We start from the raw sequence: 23,677 nt of genomic DNA, 5'->3' as shown, positions 1-23,677 counted from the left end.
CAGCTTGTCATCTATTGGATATGTAGGATTTCAACCAACGAAAGAGGTCACCATGAATGCCAAAGCCGTGTTATTTGTGTAAAAGGATGACATGGTCTACACGATCGAAAGCTTTTTCAAAATCAGTGTCCATATAATTGTAAATATCACTGATAAAAATTGATAAATTGGATACTGTAGACCGATTTTTCATGAAGCCATGCTGATTATGCGGAATAGCTCTTGCGAAAAAAGGGTATAGTTTGTGATATACAAGCTTTTCTAAGATCTTACTTGGAATATGCAAAATGGATATAGGTCGATAATTTACTATATCTATCTTAGGGCCTTTTTTTGTGGATAGGAACGATAAGTGCATCTTTCCACTTAGCGGGAAACACGCCCCCTTTTAACGACTTATTAAATATTAATGTTAAAGGCAATGCTAATTCAATAGCGCAAGATTTAAAAAATATTGACGGTATATTATCACTGCCAGAACCTTTTTGAACATCAAGAGATGTAACAATTTTAAAATTTTCTCTTCGGTCACAGTGAATGAATGGTAAGCATCATCCGTTACTTAGGGGATTTCGTGTGAAAGATTGTCGTAGTTAGGTGCATGTTTACTGATGGTAGGGCTTTGTGCAAGCTCGTCTGGGTAGGTACCACCCACTCATCAGATATTCTACCGCAAAACAGCAATACTTGATATTGTTGTGTTCCGGTTTGAAGGGTGAGTGAGCCAGTGTAATTACAGGCACAAGGGACATAAAATCTTAGTTCCCAAGGTTGGTGGCGCATTGGCTATAAGCGATGGTTGACATTTCTTACAATGCCAATGTCTAAGGGCGTTTGGTGACCACTTACCATCAGGTGGCCCATATACTCGTCCACCTTCCTATTCTATAAAAAAAAAAAGACATTCTTGAAGAAATCACTAAATCCAGAACATATTTCTTTTTCGTTATTGTATATTTGATTACTAAAACGTAATGAATTAGGATAAGGACTTTGATTTCTACGTTTGGATGAAATATGATTGTGAAGAAGCTTAGGTGATTTTTTAATGCTTTCTAGTATTCCAAATATGTGGGAATCATAGCATTCAGCTTGAATACGCTAATGTCTTTCACGAATTTTAAAAATTTTATTTTGTAGTGTAAGATGATCATTTACGAAAACTTTATTTGGGTTGCGAGCAATGTTTATGTCTTTTGTCGTAATACCACGCGTTTTCTTTAAGCCGGAGATATTACTGTCTTTAATGACGAGCCGGTTGGCTTGGTTGGTAGAACACTTGCCTTTCACGCCGAAGGTTGTGGGTTCGATTCCCACCCAGGACAGACATTTGTGTGCATGAACATGTCTGTTTGTCCTGGTCTGGGTGTAATTATCTATATAAGTATGTATTTACAAAAGAAAAGTAGTATATGTAGTATATCAGTTGTCTGGTTTCCATAGCACAAGCTTTGTACAAGCTTAATTTGGGATCAGATGGCCGTGTGTGAAAAATGTCCCAGGATATTATTATTATTAATGAGTCTATTGTTAAGTTTAGCGACTATTACTTTAGGTCTGCCATTAATACTTCTTTTTGGTTGCACTATTCGAAAATTCAATATCATTACAATCTAAATGACCACCCGCATGTTTTGAGTTTTGATATATTAAATCATCTAAACCTTCTTGTAACGATAATACATGAGCCTTTAAAACGGCATTTTCCTTAGATAGTTTGTTGTGCTCTGCTTGTAATTCCGTGTAAGATGAAATAAGGCTCTGTTGTTCTTTCGAAAGTGTAGCCAAATTATTTCTAAATTCTAATAAAATAGTTTGTTTTGGTTCCGTAGTACATATATTTCATTAAATCGATAAATAAAACGACAATAAACAGTATCATAAATCGCTTTAATATATCGTGTAATTACATATAATAAAATATTACATAACTTATGTCAAAATGCTGCTATACAAAATTATCATAGATAAAAAATGTTCCTCATTAAGAAAACAATTATGTATATATATAAACATTTTACAAATAATATAAGGCTACTACACCATAAACAATTGCTCCGTCATCTCTTAGAAAAATAATTTCACGCTTAAAATACTTACGAGAACTATATTTCCATTACACGAACTATCGATTCGTTCTAGTTTAATAGATCTTTTAAATGTGTTTAATTCAATAAGATTATTTTGCCTTTCGAATTGCTTTTATTTACTATCATTAAAAAAGAGCCCTTTTGAGAGAGCTTCGTGCCGGTTCTGTGTATCGTCCACTATAAATAAAATATATTGGATATATAAACTATATCCGCGGCTTTCGATATATGCGTAGGGGGGGGGAGCTTAGACTACGAGTTAAGTCAGTCTATTTCAATGTTCATCCAAATTCATCTAGCTGTTCATACATCTAAACATACAAACTTTCACATATATAATATGTTCTTATTATATATTCTATTACTCAAGGCAAATCTTTGACTAGCGAATTTTAATTACGTTTTCGTTTAATATTTATAAGAGAAACGACTACCTAATTATATAACGGTATAATATGACGTTGGGTGGTAGCGGTACCAACACAGAAGAGCTCGCACTTAGCACATGAGCCTTGTGAGTTAATTTGCGATTATCTGCATAATTGTAATTAATTTGAATACTGATTTGTAAAATGTTAAAATGCTCAATTAAAATACAGTTTTCGAGAAAATTCCAAATGAATACTTCAAATGAGAATCGTGTGTTTATAACTTAATATCCGGCCGCTGAGAGATGCGTTTCTGATTGGTCCGTAATCAGATGTAATTAAAAATTTACGATAAAAATATTATTATCATTCATTCGACCTTCTAACGAATAATACCATTAAAAAGCTAACAGCCTTACTCGTGTATTTAGTTAGACACTGATTTATCTCTTTCTGGCATTATTGATTTGACATTCAAAAGAAGGAGACAGACTATTCTTTAACTAATCACCCGCTGAACGTTAACAAGTAAAGCCCTATATCATTATGTCATTTTACAATATATTGTATTTTTTTTTAAATCTACATGTACGAGTATATAGGCAAAGGCAAAATGGATCAGCCTTTTTTCTGTTTGTCATTTATTTTTTGTTTGATAACCATAAAATAAAATATATTATATACAAGAGATGCAAATAGGAAATTTGCAATAATGTTTAGTCGAACACTATTTTAATTTAAACCAAAAAAAAAGCAAAAATTTTTTTTAATCCAAACCGCACCGTTACAAGGTCATATGTCAAGTGTCTTTTGTACTCTAATGACTTTTGGCGCTGTTTTAAAATTTACCGCGGTTGCCACCTACTGATATGACGCATTTCGTACACTTTTTTATACACAGATTTCCTCCTCCTTAGTTTGTAGTGTATCAATAGATCATAGACAATAGACCATAGATGACCAACTGACAGACGTCAGAAAAGCATTATAACAGCGACCGGACTTTAATTATATATTATTATGCCTTTATATGTCTCAGTTAGGATAACACGAGGCCCTCGTATCCGAGCCCGTCGGGGTCGGGACACTCCATCCTGTTCTTGATGTGCTGCAAAGTATTATGGAAATGCTTCGTTATCTGTTCAACCTCCTCCGATTGGTCCAAATTGCCGAGTTCTTCTCGTATCTTTTGTATTATCTGTGAAAGTAATATTTTTTATTGGTATATAACTCAAATTAATTAGTTTCAAGCTTGCCTGTGTATTATTATTTATTAAATATATTTGATGTCGGCAGATTGTGCATCGCCCAAACAAGCTGACAAGGCTTATGGGTGCCAAAAATCAAAATAAATGTTAATACTTTTGTTGGAATAAACAAAATAAATAAACAATGTGTTTATGTCTTTGAATTGAAGTTTTTTCTTTTGCAGTTTTAATTCGATTTAAATTCTCAGTTTAAATGCAATTTAGCAGTCGATCGTTTAAAACACTCGGGCCAACGTCGTTTAATCGTGTGACCAGTGTTCAAACGAGCGCAAACATTTCGTCGTCCGACTGAAATGCTGACTCGATTTTGGTAAGTATGCGCTACGAGAGCGGCGCGATGCTCACGGCGTCGATGAGCGCGGTGGTGAGGCAGTCGTTCCCGCGCTCGCGCAGCAGCGCGTACCGGCCGAGCAGCTCGGCGAGCAGCTGCGCCTGCACGCCGCCGTCCATGCACTGCTGCGCCACGCGCGCCGCCTTCTTCAGGCAGTCCAGCGCGCGCGACGCCTCGTTCAGCGCCCACTGCGACACAACGCTCGCTCTTACTCGTGACGTCACCATTACTTTAGTCTTACTTACGTCGCATTATACTTAAAAGTAACGTCCAAGTATCGTGCGACATAAGCCATTCTGTTGGTGGTGTGGTGGTGGTGATTTGTTGAACGTGTTCAATTGTGTTACTTAGATATATAGAATAATTGATTGAGTTACTTACATCGATTTATAAAATTGGTGATCTATTTTTTAAAGGACAAAATCGAGGGTTTTGTTAACCAGTTTCATTTCTGAATACCAAATATATATGAATGCGTTTGTCATGGGCGTGTGTGTGTGTGTGTGTGCGTGTGTGTGTGTGTGTGTGTGTGTGTGTGTGCGTGCGTGCGTGCGTGCGTGCGTGCGTGCGTGCGTGCGTGCGTGCGTGCGTGCGTGCGTGCGTGCGTGTGTGTGTGCGTGTGCGTGTGTGTGTGTGTGCGTGTGCGTGTGTGTGTGTGTGTGTGTGTGGGGTACCGGGCGGCCGTCCTTGCGCGCCTTCCAGAAGAGGTGCGCGCAGAGCGCGACGGCGCGGCTCTGGTCGGGCTTCTTGAGCAGCTTGCTGGCGGCCAGCGCGCACGCCGTGCGCATCGGCTCCGCGTTCTCGGCGCCTGCCACACATTACGAATCTCCCTCATTCATTTTACTATTTATTTAATTATAACATCAACTTTTTTATGTTACAGGTGGGGCGGACGGGCAAATGGGCCACCTGATGTTGAGTGGCCACCACCACCCGTAGACATTGGTGATGTAAGAAATTTTAAACATTCATTACATCGCCAATGCGCCACCAGCCATGGGAACGAAGATGTTATGTATCTTGTGCCTGTAGTTACACTGGCTCACTCACAATTCACAAACCGGAACGCAACAATACTAAGTATTGCTGTTTAGCGGTAGAATATCTGATGAGTGAGCGGTACCTACCCAAACGAGCTTGCACAAAGCCCTAACACCTATTAAGACTTATCACTAAATACTTCAATTAACAACTAAAAAAGATAATCTTTCAAAGTGATAGTCTTTAAATATGTAAATAACATTAATAATAATAAGCAAGGTACACAACCAGTCAGCTGATATTATCTGTGAGTAAAATCTCCAATAAGAAGATTAAACGAAGACGTGCCTCGGCCTCGCTCGTGCGTAAACTTTGGCCAATCAAATAAAGCACAATAAATATGCATAGAAAACAACAAATATAAAAATCTCATTATACAATTGTTTTTTTTTAAATATATTAATATCCATAAATAAAAAATAAGAAACAAGAGCGTTCCTATAAGTTTACTGATTAATGAGTACAATAGAGTAGTGTATTAAAAACGATTTATGTATCTGTAATGTTAATCCTTTCTCTCTCTCTCTCTTACTATCTCAATATATATCTTTCTCTCTCTAACTCTATTTCGTGTTCATTAACTCTATTGTGTATTAAAAACGATTTATGTATCTATAACGTTAATCCTCTCTCTCCCTCTCTCTCTCTCTCTTTCTTACTATCTCAATATATATCTTTCTCTCTCTAACTCTATTTCATGTTTTTTATTAAAAACTCACCGAAACAGTTAATCTGTTCGAACGTAGCGATGATCAGTGTAATGGCCGCCAACTGAGCTTTGCTGTCTGATATTTCGTCCTCGTACAGCGAAAACGCTTGCGATAGATACTCGTACGCTATTGTTTCGTGATTCGCGAATCCTATTTCGCTAATCGCGAGCGCACCTTGGAGATACAATCTGTAATTAAAAAAGAAAAAAATCATTAAGAATAATAATAATGCTCGTTTAGGCGAATTTTATAGAGATAGCCTTCTCTAGTGCCTGTGACCTTAAGAAGGTGGCGGGCACCAACTGGATGCGGATGGCGGCGGACAGGGAGCTTTGGCGCACCTTGGGAGAGGCCTATGTTCAGCAGTGGACAACGATTGGCTGTTGATTGATTGATTGATTCTCTAGTGCCTCTGTTGCGATGTGATTAAAAATTAAAACTTATATCACATTTAATGCAAATCAAACTCGTTATTTTATTTTCTCAATTTTTAATACGTTTCATCTTAATTCTTTTTGACACACACACTTTTTTCTTTTTTTATCCGTCACATTCTCGAATCTAAATTTAAATAAAAATAAATCTCAACATAAAAAAGAGGTTACATTCTAAACAGCCTCCCTCACTCATTATCGTTACGAGCAATCCGACGCGACATAACTAGTCTCTATCGCTTATAGACAATGGCGAGGTAAGAAGTATTAACCACCCCTGACCCTTGATGATATCCTTCTGACGATTTCGACAGCAATGGCCAATCTTTGGAGAAAGCCAACTGCGCAGGACATAATATAGTGCACAAGTGTGTGCGCAAACACTCATGCACTCTCTTTTTCCTCACTCTCGCAAACCGATGGGCGGATATTAACCAATGGCATTACGTGCTTTCCGTACGCACATAAATGTACACACCTCCAACTTCCAGTCTCCAAGCTTTTTTTTTTACACTTAATAGGCAATTTTTTGACCGTTGACTTGCCTTATGTTAAGCATCGACACGGTCTAGGATGTAGCACGCTTGCCTAAAAGAAACCTATTCACTCTGGATTTAATAAAATTAGCTAATGACAATCTGCAACAGACAAATCCGATAACCTTTTATCGGCTCGACATGGGGTTCGAATCCATTCTTTCCGGATCTGCGCCTTTATAACAACCAGACCAACGAGGCAACCACCCTGACCGTAACCGTAACAGCCTGTGAATGTCCCACTGCTGGGCTAAAGGCCTCCGCACCTCTTTTTGAGGAGAAGGTTTGGAGCTTATTCCACCACGCTGCTCCAATGCGGGTTGGTGGAATACACATGTGGCAGAATTTCAGTGAAATTAGACACATGCAGGTTTCCTCACGATGTTTTCCTTCACCGTCAAGCACGAGATGAATTATAATCACAAATTAAGAACATGAAAATTCAGTGGTGCTTGCCCGGGTTTTGAACCCACGATCATCGGTTAAGATTCACGCGTTCTTACCACTAGGCCATCTCGGCTTAACCTAACATAACGGCTAACCACCCCGAATAAACCTCATAAAACTAAATAAAAAGTCACCTTAAAGGCAACTCGGCCAGCTCCGCCTTCACCAACAAACTGATGGTTTGGTGACAAAACTGGAAAATCTTCTGACATTTCTTCTCCCACATCTCATCCTGAAATTAAACAAAATTATATTCAAACTTAAAGAGTTAAAATTTTATATTTTATATAGATTTTTTCTTTTGATAATTGTATCTCAACGGACACACGTATACATAATACTCGTTAACTAGTATCATGTATGTGTGTTACTAGTTAACTAGTATCATGTATGTGTGTTACTCGTTAACTAGTATCATGTATGTGTGTTACTAGTTAACTAGTATCATGTATGTGTGTTACTAGTTCACTAGTATCATGTATGTGTGTTACTAGTTAACTAGTATCATGTATGTGTGTTAATCGTTAACTAGTATCATGTATGTGTGTTACTCGTTAACTAGTATCATGTATGTGTGTTACTCGTTAACTAGTATCATGTATGTGTGTTACTAGTTAACTAGTATCATGTATGTGTGTTACTCGTTAACTAGTATCATGTATGTGTGTTACTCGTTAACTAGTATCATGTATGTGTGTTACTCGTTAACTAGTATCATGTATGTGTGTTACTCGTTAACTAGTATCATGTATGTGTGTTACTCGTTAACTAGTATCATGTATGTGTGTTACTAGTTAACTAGTATCATGTATGTGTGTTACTAGTTAACTAGTATCATGTATGTGTGTTACTAGTTAACTAGTATCATGTATGTGTGTTACTAGTTAACTAGTATCATGTATGTGTGTTACTCGTTAACTAGTATCATGTATGTGTGTTACTAGTTAACTAGTATCATGTATGTGTGTTACTAGTTAACTAGTATCATGTATGTGTGTTACTCGTTAACTAGTATCATGTATGTGTGTTACTAGTTAACTAGTATCATGTATGTGTGTTACTAGTTAACTAGTATCATGTATGTGTGTTACTCGTTAACTAGTATCATGTATGTGTGTTACTAGTTAACTAGTATCATGTATGTGTGTTACTCGTTAACTAGTATCATGTATGTGTGTTACTCGTTAACTAGTATCATGTATGTGTGTTACTAGTTAACTAGTATCATGTATGTGTGTTACTCGTTAACTAGTATCATGTATGTGTGTTACTAGTTAACTAGTATCATGTATGTGTGTTACTCGTTAACTAGTATCATGTATGTGTGTTACTAGTTCACTAGTATCATGTATGTGTGTTACTAGTTAACTAGTATCATGTATGTGTGTTACTCGTTAACTAGTATCATGTATGTGTGTTACTAGTTAACTAGTATCATGTATGTGTGTTACTCGTTAACTAGTATCATGTATGTGTGTTACTAGTTAACTAGTATCATGTATGTGTGTTACTAGTTAACTAGTATCATGTATGTGTGTTACTCGTTAACTAGTATCATGTATGTGTGTTACTAGTTAACTAGTATCATGTATGTGTGTTACTCGTTAACTAGTATCATGTATGTGTGTTACTCGTTAACTAGTATCATGTATGTGTGTTACTAGTTAACTAGTATCATGTATGTGTGTTACTCGTTAACTAGTATCATGTATGTGTGTTACTAGTTCACTAGTATCATGTATGTGTGTTACTAGTTAACTAGTATCATGTATGTGTGTTAATCGTTAACTAGTATCATGTATGTGTGTTACTCGTTAACTAGTATCATGTATGTGTGTTACTCGTTAACTAGTATCATGTATGTGTGTTACTAGTTAACTAGTATCATGTATGTGTGTTACTCGTTAACTAGTATCATGTATGTGTGTTACTCGTTAACTAGTATCATGTATGTGTGTTACTCGTTAACTAGTATCATGTATGTGTGTTACTCGTTAACTAGTATCATGTATGTGTGTTACTCGTTAACTAGTATCATGTATGTGTGTTACTAGTTAACTAGTATCATGTATGTGTGTTACTAGTTAACTAGTATCATGTATGTGTGTTACTCGTTAACTAGTATCATGTATGTGTGTTACTAGTTAACTAGTATCATGTATGTGTGTTACTCGTTAACTAGTATCATGTATGTGTGTTACTCGTTAACTAGTATCATGTATGTGTGTTACTCGTTAACTAGTATCATGTATGTGTGTTACTCGTTAACTAGTATCATGTATGTGTGTTACTAGTTAACTAGTATCATGTATGTGTGTTACTAGTTAACTAGTATCATGTATGTGTGTTACTCGTTAACTAGTATCATGTATGTGTGTTACTAGTTAACTAGTATCATGTATGTGTGTTACTCGTTAACTAGTATCATGTATATGTGTGACCGACGACTTCGATCTTTAATTTAGATAAGAAAGGACCCCTATTAGCGACAGAAATATAGCTCCTTCCCCATTTATAATATTATAATTTATGAATATTGAAACTTACACTTATATATTATGAGCGATGGGAAAAACTCCCTTGCTGGTCACTATTATACGAGCTGTGTTTGTAATAAAAGTAATTATTATAGATAAGTTATATGCTAAGCTTAATGTCCTACAGAGCGATTTCGGCCACGGCGGCCAATCTCAAGAGAGATTAGCCAAGTGCGCAGGAGATATTATAGTGTAAAAGTGTGTGCGCAAACACAGGTGCACTCTCTATTCCCTAACTCTCATAATCCGATGTCACGGCAATCCGACCGGAAAGAGTTCAGGCGCAGGACTAAAGGCTTTACGTGCTTTCCGAGGCACGGGAGTGTACACACTTCCAACTTCCAGACTCCGGGCTGCTACTGCGAATTTTCTGATAGAAAAGCCCAATAACCTTTTTTTGAACCCAGGACCTTCGGGTCTGCGGCCTTACATCAAGCCACTAGACCAACGAGGCAGTCAAGCTAATGCTAAGCTTACCCTTAGTATTAAATTATAAGTCTTTCAGAATTACTCAACTGCTAACTTTTGTAAATTTCTATAATATATTTTGTTATATGTTGGAAAGAGTCAATGTGTTTTCTTTGTATTTAGTGTTGCAAGTATTATATTGTTAGGAATATCTACCGAAGGGGCGTGGCCTAGTGACTCGACTTGGTGACGTGATGGTCGTCGTGGTGGGGAGTGGCCCTGCCGAGCTCATCTGCTTGGACTCTCGGTTGTAGCGAATATAATAAATAATATTTTAGTGGCTCACTTTTGATTCCTTTGTTATATTTTGTGTGTAAATCATACATGTCGATATACGTTTACTTATATTTAAAAAAAAACTATTTCCATCATGATTCCTAAAAATAAATTAAATATTGCTTGCTCCAACACACCTGGTCCTTGAGCTCCTTGTAGGTGAAGGCGAGGCGGTAGGCGTGGAAGACGATAGGAGGGAACGAGTGCTGGATGCGCTTGGCTCCACCGGCCTGCAGCGCCTTGCGGGCCGCGCTCAGGATCAGGTACTGCTGGTCCGCGCTGTCCGACTTGAAGTGGTGGATGAGTCTGCAACACGGGGGTTACAACACTATACAACTGGTAGCACCATAACTCATGTATCAAATATTCTACCACCACAAATTGTTTGCGTTGCTGAGTTTAATCTCAGGTTTCAGTATTTTTAATCGGTACATATTTTTAATAGTCGTTTGCATAATTATTATCTATCAATATAACTTTTAAGAGCCGAGATGGCCCAGTGGTAAGAACATGTGAATCTTAACCGATGATCGTGGGTTCAAACCCGGGCAAGCACTACTGAATTTTCATGTGCTTAATTTGTGATTATAATTCATCTCGTGCTTTACGGTGAAGGAAAACATCGTGAGGAAACCTGCATGTGTCTAATTTAACTGAAATTCTGCCACATGTGTATTCCACCAACCCGCATTGGAGCAGCGTGGTGGAATAAGCTCCAAACCTTCTCCTCAAAAAGAGGTGCGGAGGCCTTTAGCCCAGCAGTGGGACATTCACAGGCTGTTACGGTAATATAACTTTAGCATGTTGTATTATTATATGTAATTGGCTATTTATTTATTATATAAGTTTGTATGTATGTATGTTTATAAGAGTATGTATGTATGGTATATTACATATTTGTATTAAGTTTATAAGCTTTCAATAAATTTTAAGTATTTATTCGCACACTATGCCCGATTAATAATCCTGGCTAAAAAAAAACCATAAACAATTCTCTTTACAGAGGTTGCCTGGAAGAGATCACTGTTAGTGATAACGGCCTTATCATACTATATGTAAATTGTGTTCAATAAAGGATTAATAAATAGATAAAAAATATTTTCCGAACCGGTGCTAATTTTAAATTTAATAAACATTAAGAGAAATCTAATCTAATCGTTTCTAAGACTTTCGACGTTGAGTGGACTGACCCAACTCACCGACCAAAGGATATGACAACTTAGACGCTATGGTGAGCAAGGCATTGTCTATGTAAGATGTCTCCAGATCCTTTATAATATATAATATATAATTGCGTATATAATTATAATAATAATAATGTTCTGGGACATTTTTCACACACGGCCATCTGATCCCAAATTAAGCTTGTACAGAGCTTGTGCTATGGAAACCAGACAACTGATATACTACATATACTACTTTTTTTTAGAAATACATACTTATATAGATAATTACACCCAGATTCAGGACAAACAGACATTTTCATGCACACAAATGTCTGTCCTGGGTGGGAATCGAACCCACAACCTTCGGCGTGAAAGCAAGTATCTACCAACCACGCCAACCGGCTCATCCAATGTCTATGGACAAAGGTCGCCGCTTACCATCACGTGACATATTTGCTAGGCTGCATTACTAAAATAATAAATATACTAAAAGTGTTATTGTATAGTATGGCCTGTTATACTTTATATTTCAAAGTAGGTGTAATACCTGGCGAGCAGACCCTGTTCCTCCGTGAAATCGTCGTGGTCTGTATCCGGTTTGTGGTCGGGCTGGTCGCGCACCAAAACGTCAAGCATCGACAGCACTGCCTCCACCTGGAATATATATCGAGCGAGGAATAGAAGACCAGACAGCATAACAAACAAAATTATACTCGAAATACATACTAAATAAATATATAAAACAAGAATATGTTTTTTTTATGTTTCAACATGTTAATTGACAATTTACTGGTCCAATTTGATACAACACTTTGCATTAGATAGTTCCACACTAGGATAAACGGGATTTGAGATGGAAGGGTCATGTCATTCCAAGAGAAAAAGCCTTCTATATAATGGATTAGAAACGTATTAGATAATTTCACTGCTTTCCGTATAAACAAATAATTAAAAAAAAAACCCTGGTTATTTTCCTTAACTTAAACTTGTACAATAGTTAACATTACTTACATCTTCAGGTGTTGAGACAGTTGTATCGCTTTCTAGGACATCGTTTACAAGATGAACAGCGATCATCATCCTACCGATCTGGTTGAGACGGCTGATCAGTGGAGCATAGTTCTGGAGCTTGATAAGAGTGAGAATATTCTTGTAGTGGTCCGCAGGCAGCTTGAGGATCTTCATCAGTTCTTTGAAGACTGGAGTGTTGTGTTCGAGATATGGCTTGCCGCTGTTGAAAATATATTTTATAACAAATAGTCAGTAAAAATATACTGCCAAATAGCAATAGTTTGTATTGTTGTGTTTCGGTTGTGAACGGAGAGTGAGCCAGTGTAACTATACTTAGCACATTGGCGATGTTAAAGATGGTTAATATATCTTACAGCGCTAATATCTATGGGCAGTAGTGATCATTATGTGGTCGATTTGCTTTTATACCTACCTATTATATAAAATAAATATCTTTATAAAGCTGTTACTATAATCAAAAAACAATTGATTCAAAAATAGTACAAGTATATACGAGGCGTAATTCAAAAGGTACCATTGTTTTGCATAGTACGAACATTTTAACTTTGCCTCTCTCTGAACTAATTGACATTCATTATACTTATATACATACATACCTAATAATTGCATTCATTATGTTAAGCAATTATAACTTAGTGCCTTACTTATTATTTGTTTGAATATTGAAAAGAGTAACTTAACGCTAATACCTTATATACGAATGACTTAAGGAAACCTAAGCGCTATTTAGAATTTTACAAACCTGCTCTGGTATATATCAGCACAGATCCTATCTGTGTGTGCGAGGACCCTGTTGACGTAGGACAGCTTGTCTGGGTGACAACGCTGGGCTAGCTTCAACAACGCCAGTTGCAGCGCCAACATGTCTTCAGGTAGCATATCCGTGCGACTCTGAAAATGTAATATGTATGTATTAGAAAGGTTATAAATATTAAAGTAAATATGTTTAGACGTAAAGTAATACAGTAGTAGCCCGTAATTATTCCACAGCTGGGCAAAGACCTCCCCTCCTCTTAAGGAGAAGGGGTGTTTGTAACTCAATCGTACTCAAACGGCTGGAAGATTAATTAATTTAGTTTTTTTTTTTTTGATAGACCATGGCGATTTTTTTAATTTTACTAAAATGTAACTGTATTTATTTTTTTAATTCTGTTTTAACAGATTTTACTTACAGAGGGAACTTTTTTTTTTGTAAGATGTATGAATATTGATTCATACTATAACTTTTAATTTTTTTTTAAATTAAACATATCAAAAAATATAAGTCACAACTTTTTTATTTATTTCGTCAAGTTAGACATTTAACAGTTCCGATAGACCATAGAAACTGTGTATCATCCTTATTAATATCATAAAGTGAAATTGTGTCTGCTTGTTCATATATGTACATATATGCAAAAATGAGATTGTTTTTTCTTATGCTTTCATATCTACTCAACAGATTACCATAAAATTATGTTTGACGGGCCGATTGGCGTGGTTGGTAGATATTTGCCTTTCACGCCGAAGGTTGTGGGTTCGATTCCCACTCAGGACAGACATTTGCGTGCATGTCTGTTTGTCCTGAGTCTGGGTGTAATTATCTATATAAGTATATATCTACAAAAGAAAAGTAGTATATGTAGTATATCAGCTGTCTGGTTTCCATAGCACAAGCTCTGTACAAGCTTAATTTTGCAATCAGATGGCCGTGTGTAAATGATGTCCCAGGATATAATATTATTATAAAATTTTGCACACACATTCTCAGGGGTACAGAGGACATAAGGTACATACCATCTCCCCTCCCCGACCGTAAGTATCAAACTGGATGAAGTATTTATTGATTAGTCTTAGGATATAAAGACAATATCTATATATACAAATAGACTCTTACCTGAGTTATGGCAGCGACTTGATCAGAGAAAACTTCGAACAGCTGGACCTCCTGCTCGTTACCATCTTCTAGGACAACGCTCAGATTGACATTGCTTTCGTTCCTCTGCAAGAAAATTAAGCATGAAGTTTAAACAAGAGCTTTAAAATTTGTATGTGCACTCTGTGTATATGTGGTATAAAATCATCCTTTCATATCATACATAGAGACGAGATGGCCTAGTGGTTAGAACGGGTTAATCTTAACCGATGATCGTGGGTTTAAATCCAGGCAAGCACCACTGAAGTTTCACGTGCTTAATTTGTGTTTATAATTCATCTCGTGCTTGACGGTGAAGGAAAACATCGTGAGGAAACCTGCATGCGTCTAATTTCATTGAAATTCTGCCACATGTGTATTCTACCACTCCGCATTGGAGCAGCGTGGTGGAATAAGCTCACATATTCTACCACACATATAAACAGACCTACTGGTGGTAGGGCTTTGTGCAAGCTCGTCTGGGTAGGTACCACCCACTCATCAGATATTCTACCGCAAAACAGCAATACTTGATATTGTTGTGTTCCGGTTTGAAGGGTGAGTGAGCCAGTGTAATTACAGGCACAAGGGACATAGAATCTTAGTTCCCAAGGTTGGTGGCGCATTGGATATGTAAGCGATGGTTGACATTTCTTACAATGCCAATGTCTAAGGGCGTTTGGTGACCACTTACCATCAGGTGGCCCATATGCTCGTCCACCTTACTGTTCTATAAAATAAAATAAAAACAGAAGTTTGAGGCGGAGTAACCATAAACACTATTTATATATATCATAAACAATATAAACGATAGTAACTACAATGGTATAATACTGTGCCGTAGCTACTAACGCCCTTCAATTCGAAAGCACATTTATTTATTATTTGTCCATTGCAAACATAGAGATAAAATATCATTTAATTTAACAAAATATAATATATACATATATACATCTAAATATATATATACTAAAAATATTTGTAAAATGTATAATAAGGAAGGGATGGGGTAGGAAGGAAAAATAAGTTGGTAGATAATATTTCTTACAATAATAATGTCTATACAGAGTGGTGACTGCGTACCATTCCTACTATTAAAAAAAAATATACATACAAAATTGAACACTTATTAACCGCCTGAAATTAAAAAATAAAATATTATTTTGTATTTCTTATATAAATAATTTTGCTTTACCTGACTGTACGCCGCCAACCTCTCGATGAGGGCGATTATAATGTTCTTAATGTTGACCCCCGGTTGTAGCTCCGCACATGATTTGAGAAATGGTTGCAGATTCGCCAGGTGGAACTCGTCGGGGAAAACCTGGTAATATTAATACAAAAATATAGAAAATGCTGTACCAATCCGTTCTGCAAAAACTTGGTTCGTTAGATAACCTTGTCTCCTTGAGCATATTTTGTCAGAAAGTTCCTATTTCTCTTCATCTTTGACATCTACAGTAACAGCCTGTAAATGTCCCACTGCTGGGCTAAGGCCTCCGCTCCCTTTTTTGAGGAGAAGGTTTGGAGTTTATTCCACCACGCTGCTCCAGTGCGGGTTGGTAGAATACACATGTGGCAGAATTTCGATGAAATTAGACACATGCAGGTTTCCTCACGATGTTTTCCTTCACCGAAAAGCACGAGATGAATTATAAACAGAAATTAAGCACATGTAAATTCAGAGGTGCTTGCCCGGGTTTGAACCCACGTTCATCGGTTAAGATTCACACGTTTTTACCACTGGGCCATCTCGACTTTGACATCTATAATGCATTATTATTCATATGTATGCATATATATTTCCGCCTTCTCGAATTTCTGCTTAGCCTAAAGGTTGTGGTAACTGGTAGAGAATGCCTTTAGGCATTAAGTCCGCCTTTTGTCCTACTACACAATGTATGATGGTCAAAAAAGTATTTAAATAAATAAATTAAAAAAAAAAAAAAACATTTATTCTGATAAGTTATCTATATTCATATTATAAATGCAAAATATCTCTGTCTGTATGTTACGTTTTCACAGGTAAGCCACTCAACCGACTTTGTTGAAATTTGGTATGAAGTAAGCTTGAACATCAAGGCTGGATATAGGCTTCTTTTTACTACCTAACAATGCCCCCCCCCCTTATTTTTGGGAGAATACTAGTAGACTATATGACATCACCCTACGAACCACGATAAAGTATTAACGTTTAACTTGGACGAAACTGTACGGAGCAGATAATTATTTATATTTAAAAGTAGTTCCAAATCGACATATATTTATTAAGAAATACCTGTATTATGCATTCCATTAGGTACTCCTGTGCGATTGCGTCCCGACAGCTGACCACCTGCTCCAGGATGCCGGGCAGCACGAGGCGCCGGTAGTCCTGCTCGCCCACCGACTCCAGCTGCGACAGGCGCACCAGGTTCGTGCCCACCAGTATCCGGAGCTCCGAACGTTCACGTTCACGACGCTCTTTATCCCTTGAAACATTAATAAAGTTCTATTAAAACAAATTCATCACAGTACGAAGTATAAAACCACAAAAATTACTTTTATATGAGCACCGGTTTATTACCTCGAATGACCTTGGTGCTGCATCCTAACCCAAAGCTTATTCATTTCGGCGAAATTCATCAAAACGAAATCAATAGCGTCACGTACCTAGAAGAAAAACGATATAATGATATACTGGACATACTTAAAAATCATATAATGATATACTGGACATACTTAAAAATCATATAATGATATACTGGACATACTTAAAAATCCTTCTTCGTATAGACAGAGGCATATTGTTATACATATAGACATTTACATAAATTTTAAGTATAAGTTGTTCGCACACTATGCCCGATTAGTGATCCTGGCTAAAAAACACAAACATTTCTCTTCACAGAGGTCGCCTGGAAGAGATCACCATAAGTGATGAGGCCGCCTTTGCATACTACATGTACTACTTGCTATTATATGATACTAAATGTTTGTAAAGTGTGTGCAATAAAGGATTAATAAAATAAATAGTCCTGTTAATATCTTTAGGCGATTTTTGCACAGGGTATATATCGTTACATGAGTAATAAATAGCAGTATTTACGGTTCATGCGTGAAATGGAACGGTTATATTTTCAAATGTCAATTTTTTGACAGTATCTAAAAAAATCAATAGCACAGAGTGACATTACCAAAAAAAAAACACATTAAATGTTGCCACTATATTCCAAGAATAATATACCAAAATTAGTGCACTATTCGCGTTAGATAGGTGCAATTGTTATGGTTTAAGAATTTATTTTTCAAAAAAAAAAAAATACAATGCACTTTAAATATTTGAGAAAACAAGATTAACATACTTAAATATTATATGTACAACACACGAGCGGTACACAAATATAAATAACAACAAATTACTCTTCAATTAAAATAATGTTGGTATGACAAAACAAGATGCAATATTATGTATCGTTTGTGTTATAGCAATTGATATTATTTTCTTTAACTGATTTATACATTAAAATTATGTAAGAAAAATACAATAATCAAATAAAAATATAAAAAATCAGTTGTTGATAATATTAAATTAAACTCTTAAAACAATTTTATAACAAATGCAAATACTTCAGGGCCTGGAGAATTGTTTTAAGATGTGGTGTTTTAGGGGTTTTTGTATTAAGTTAAAGACTGAATATCCTTAATGCTGTTAGGTAGGTGCATTTGTTGACACATTTATTTCATCTACTGATGGAACAGACTTACAGTGCCCTCATTTTCATTCGGAGCATCGGTCGTGTCCGGGAGCACATTCCTAGTGCACTGCAGCAGATAGTTTCTCAAGAACAGTCCGCGTAACGGATGCTGCACGCCACGACACATCTCCACCAGATCCTGTAACGGGATATATCTTTGGTTTTTTTTTTGTTTTAAGTAAGTGGTCACCAAACGCCTTTAGGCATTGGCATTGTAAGAAATGTCAACCATCGCTTACATAGCCAATGCGCCACCAACCTTGGGAAATAAGATTTTATGTCCCTTGTGCCTGTAATTACACGGGCTCACTCACCCTTCAAACCGGAACACAACATTATCAAGTATTGCTGTTTTGCGGTAGAATATCTGATGAGTGGGTGGTACCTACCCAAACGAGCTTGCACAAAGCCCTACCACCAATAAAAGTACTTCGATATAAAAAACCGCTAAGGTCGTAGTTTTCAACAGCTAGCCTTCATAACGTATTCTACTAGTATTGTTGTATTCCGGTTAGAAATGCGAGTATCACTGCAGGCCACTTAAATGTGAATTTTGCGTATTATTTTTTCGAATGTAATGTTTTCTTTTATCGTTTCGTTAGCAAGGTGTAGAATATTCTTATGTGTCATTAGTTACTAAGTCTAAGCCACGACGCACGCCGCGTCATGATGCTTACTATAGATATGTACTGTTGTGGTCTCTTTAAAACGCTGAACTAACCATCAGGTAACCATTTGCCTGTCTTACATTATAAAAAAAAAAGTTACTGGGGCCTAAAAATTTTTTTTTATTAGTAATGTATAAACACGCATTATTGCAATAAAGCCCTCTATCATTAAATTACCTTTAACAAATCTCTTCTCAAGTTCGTATTCGTCTTTATGTAAACAAGTCCAACGGTAATTAAGAGGTACAACCTCGGTACAATGTTGCCAGCATATTGAACAAGTTCATAGAGGTCAGCCACTTTACGACCTTTCTGAAACTCTTCCAACAAATACAGCTCTAGATGACGTAGCTCATCCGTTATTGCCATGTCTGGACTATTATTAAGGCATTATTTAATAAATCTATACTATTTAATTAGTAAAATAAGTACAGTAACAGCCTGTTAATGTCCCACTGCTGGGCTAAGGCCTCCTCTCCCTTTTGAGGAGAAGGTTTAGAGCTTATTCCACCATGCTGCTCCAATGCGGGTTGGTAGAACACACATGTGACATAATTTCAATGAAATTAGACACATGCAAGTTTCCTCACGATGTTTTCCTTCACCGTCAAGCACGAGACGAATTATAATCACAAATTAAGCACATGAAAATTCAGTGGTGCTTACCCGGGTTTGAACCCACGATCATCGGTTAAGATTCATGCGTTCTAACCACTAGGCCATCTCGGCTTTAAGTAAAATAAAGTAATTAATTTTATAGAAGACCTGAAAGAAATGTTATAGATGCATTTAATTCAATACTATATAACATGACTATTCAAATGTGCCCCTTTACAAGTCAACCGAATAAAGAATTATTTTATTTAATTAAAATTATGTATTTACACTTTGCAATTTAACAACAAAAATTGGCTTTGAGCTATGAGATTGGCTCTATGGCTAGATCATCCTCAATAATAACACAGATTATTAATTAGTAAACAAAAATAATTATTGAATTTCTTAGCAGTGTTTCTCGGTAGAATTAGATGCAATGTTAATTGTAAATTTAGCCATAATAATTTATGATAAAACTCAAAATAGCTTGTAAGAGCCATGTTAGTAATGTTTTCGTTTTTGTTTAAATTATACAGGATTATATACCTGGTTAATATTAGACAGGATTAGATTATACATAGCGATAAACAAATATACATTATCAAGAAAAAAATTGCCATGTTTCCTTGTTATAAAGCAATAGAGATATCAATCAATACTTTTATTTACCAACTATCCGTTAAGTTGTTAAGCTATATAATTGTACAATTTTTACTTTATAAGTTTTTTTCACATGAAACCCAGAAAGAACATAGTCATTAGTCCTATTTAAGGTCCTCCAGACCGATTTCGACCACAGCGGTAATCTCGTGCGTTTCACGTGGCACGCGACTGTACACACTTCCAACTGCCAGACTCCGTGCTGCTACTGAGAATTTTCTGACAGAAAAACCCAATAACTTTTTATTGGCCCGACCTGGGGATTGAACCCAGGTCATCCGGGTCCGCGGCCTTATATCTAGCCACTATACCAACAAGCAGTCAGTGCTATTTAAAGAGCACCTGGCATATGTACACTACAATATCTAAAATGTGACCATAACAATTGTGGCCAAGGTTGATATTTAATCATTATAATTATATACATATCATAATCAACTTTATATGCATTTTTTACACGGAAAAGATTTTGAAAAGGATACACAGTTCATAGTAGCTTTTCGGTGAAAGCAATGATGTTCTCAGCTCCCCCAGCATGGTTGAGGCATGCTTCAAAGCATCCATCAACTTGGACTTATCCAGACATCTCTTCATTTGAAATGCCTGAAATTTTAATTCAAGGTATATGTATTTTATTTTTATTAGGATCTCCAACAAGGAATACACATGACAAACTTTAATATAATATGCGAGTTATAAGTCTATGTGCTTCCTCAGTAACAGGAAACCACAGCATCCATCACATATAACTAAGTGACAGCTAATATAAATAGTAAAATTAAAATTAAGCAATTAACAAATTTAAAGTGATATGACTTAAAGAACTAAAACAAAAAACAGAACTTATGTTAAATGACTAAAATTTAGGAATAAAATTTGAAAAGCTAAAAAATAAAAGTAATACAAAGATACTAAAAAAAAAAAATACTAAATATACAAATAGAATGAATGAATTAACGTATGAAATTTATTTTAAATATTGCTTAAGATTTTTTTTTATATATGCTTAGATTAATGGCAATATCCAAGTTGTTGCTTTTTGAGAGTTCATTGTATTGATAATATATTCGAGGTATACCAGAATTGTGTCCGAGGTTGGTTTTAAATGTGGGTATTTGAAAGAAATTGTAGGCACTAAGTTGGGGCAAATGAGATGGAGTATGAACAGTTAAGATGAGGTTAATTCGTTGCAGTCAATGCTACCATTATATAGCTTGTGAAGGCAAACAAGATCGTGTATCTTTCTATGACAAGCGAGTGAGGACATACGGTACTGATTCAATCTATCTTTATAGCCCCCAATTACCCTAGATAAGCTATCACTGTATGATAGATGATAAACAAATCTTTTTTGGATCTTCTCCAACATCCCCAAATACATATCATAGAACGGGTTCCACACAATGCAATTGTATTCCAGGATTGGCCAGACAATGTTGTTAAAAAGTTTCATTTTTGTAGAGCACTTTTTAAAATCTTTGCAATTTCTGGAAGAGTTGTCGGCCCGTAAAAAGCGCATCAGTGTATTGGTGTTATCACTCTTAAGCTCTTTACTTCAACAACCAGGACATTTCCATGATCTTTTAGTTTCCAAGTTCATAGAAAGTGTTTCTCAGGTATTTTAGCACATAGCAGGTCATACCAATTATGACAATATAAACATTGCAAGCAATCCCCTTCAATATCCTTCCTGCATCCAGTAGAATTATTTGCCGCCATTATTGATAGTTTAATTGTTTTTAAAAAAATATGTTACAAAAAGCAAGTGATTTGTAAACTAAATTTGTAAAGTTTTTATTATACACACCAAGCATTGAACAGTAATTCATCGTCTTGTCACAAAGGTCATAAGCACCATGAAATACACATCACTTTACGGTTTCACGGTTTTAACACAAACAATTTTGTTAAATCACTGATACAATTTAAAATATCAACCAATTGTTTGTTTTTTTGAATTTATATTAAATTACTGACATATTAAGTATTTTAATATACTACTTATGCGGCACTACGGTATGTATACAAAACTGTCACACATTTTATAAGTAAATCACTTTATTTTAATTAAAAAACAAATATGAACACGGAACAAGTTTAAATGCTGTTACTCAGTCAGGTATATTTTGTCTTGTGCATAAGGTATATAGACCAACAATTAACAAAAACACAGTTTAAACTAGTAAAAAAAACAGACATAAGCAGGTTTCCTTACTTCTCTTGAGCTGTTCTTCACAAAACACATAATATACTCAAATAAAACATATGAAATTTCTGTAAACAGATTTGAACCTCTGATCTTCCATTAAGATCCATATCATACCAAATATTATTTACTACTATGTCTCAATTTACACATTTCACTATACTGTTAAGTAAAACTGAATTTTATAAAAATAACTAAAGGCAGCCTTAAAAAATTAGTTCACTCTGACAGCCTTTCGTAAATATTATATTTTAAATAAAATTAAATTACGACATACAAATATAAATATTATAATATGGCTGATTTAAGTCATTGCTCGTAACACTTCATTAAGCCCCATATCAGAGCTATCACAATATCAAAGCTACATTAATATTTTTATAATAGTTTGTCTAATATATACTCGGAATAAAACAAATTAACTGCTATGAAAAGTCCTATTTTCCCCTCATCAAGTTGAAAAACACTGAGCTTATTTTAACCTTATATTTATTCGACAAAAAGGGGGTGGTATGGGTAATTCAAATATAAATTATTTATATTATCGTTACAATATTATCGTGAATAGTAAATAAATATTATATTTATGTAATTAACTCATGTAATATTTAATAAGACTGTAATCTTATTAAGTAATATCAGTTAGTATTTACCTGGACTTTGACAACATTCAATGCATCATCAAGAAGCTTCTCTTGCTCTTCTACAGGTGAAACTTGGTTCGTCATCTGTGCCTACAACAATAAGCATAAATAAGATAATGAATGTATCAATAAAAACGTTATCACTCCAAGAAAACTATAGTAACTAACATTTGACCATATATACACAAACGGATTATCTAAACGCTCCATGTGTGCAGTTAACGACTGTAAATATACGTACCGGCGACGTGTTTAAATAACAGGTATCGCAATAAACTGCTGATAAAGATATTTTCGACGAAAAATCTCTTAAATAGTTGTTGATCTTGAAGTTTTAATTTTTTATTTTGTGACAATTTATTCAGGGAGTTGCTAGAACTACCATTACCAGTTACCACAGTCATTTTTTTTTTATTTTTTTAATGAAAAACAAAAAAAAGATTATTTTTATTAAAATAATAAAATGCTATATTAGTAATATAAGCCTCTATTCTCAAATATAATATAATTAAACACAAGTAATTAAAAATATTGTATATTTGATATTATCAGTTAGTTTAAGCTGCA

The 23,677-nt window shown here is 35.5% G+C and overlaps 1 protein-coding gene across 1 annotated transcript; it reads right to left on the bottom strand.

Moving 5' to 3' along the window:
* Positions 1-1,871: 1,871 nt before the first annotated feature.
* On the bottom strand, positions 1,872-23,500 carry LOC126777038 (vacuolar protein sorting-associated protein 35). The gene is made up of 18 exons (XM_050499883.1): positions 23,352-23,500; positions 23,120-23,200; positions 20,743-20,863; positions 19,181-19,374; positions 18,346-18,474; positions 17,165-17,250; positions 16,877-17,069; positions 15,794-15,922; positions 14,581-14,685; positions 13,447-13,595; positions 12,684-12,903; positions 12,220-12,326; positions 10,644-10,812; positions 7,360-7,457; positions 5,818-5,996; positions 4,732-4,865; positions 4,072-4,245; positions 1,872-3,656 (listed from the first exon to the last, which is right to left on the bottom strand). The coding sequence occupies exons 2-18, from the start codon at positions 23,192-23,194 to the stop codon at positions 3,498-3,500; spliced, it is 2,421 nt and encodes an 806-aa protein (XP_050355840.1). The 5' UTR covers positions 23,195-23,200; positions 23,352-23,500; the 3' UTR covers positions 1,872-3,497.
* Positions 23,501-23,677: the final 177 nt, after the last annotated feature.

The sequence above is a fragment of the Nymphalis io genome, chromosome 22 (assembly GCF_905147045.1).
Source record: "Nymphalis io chromosome 22, ilAglIoxx1.1, whole genome shotgun sequence".
Lineage (NCBI taxonomy): Eukaryota > Metazoa > Arthropoda > Insecta > Lepidoptera > Nymphalidae > Nymphalis > Nymphalis io.
The sequence above is the reverse complement of the archived record's forward strand: the minus strand, read 5'-3'. Positions and strand labels throughout refer to the sequence as shown.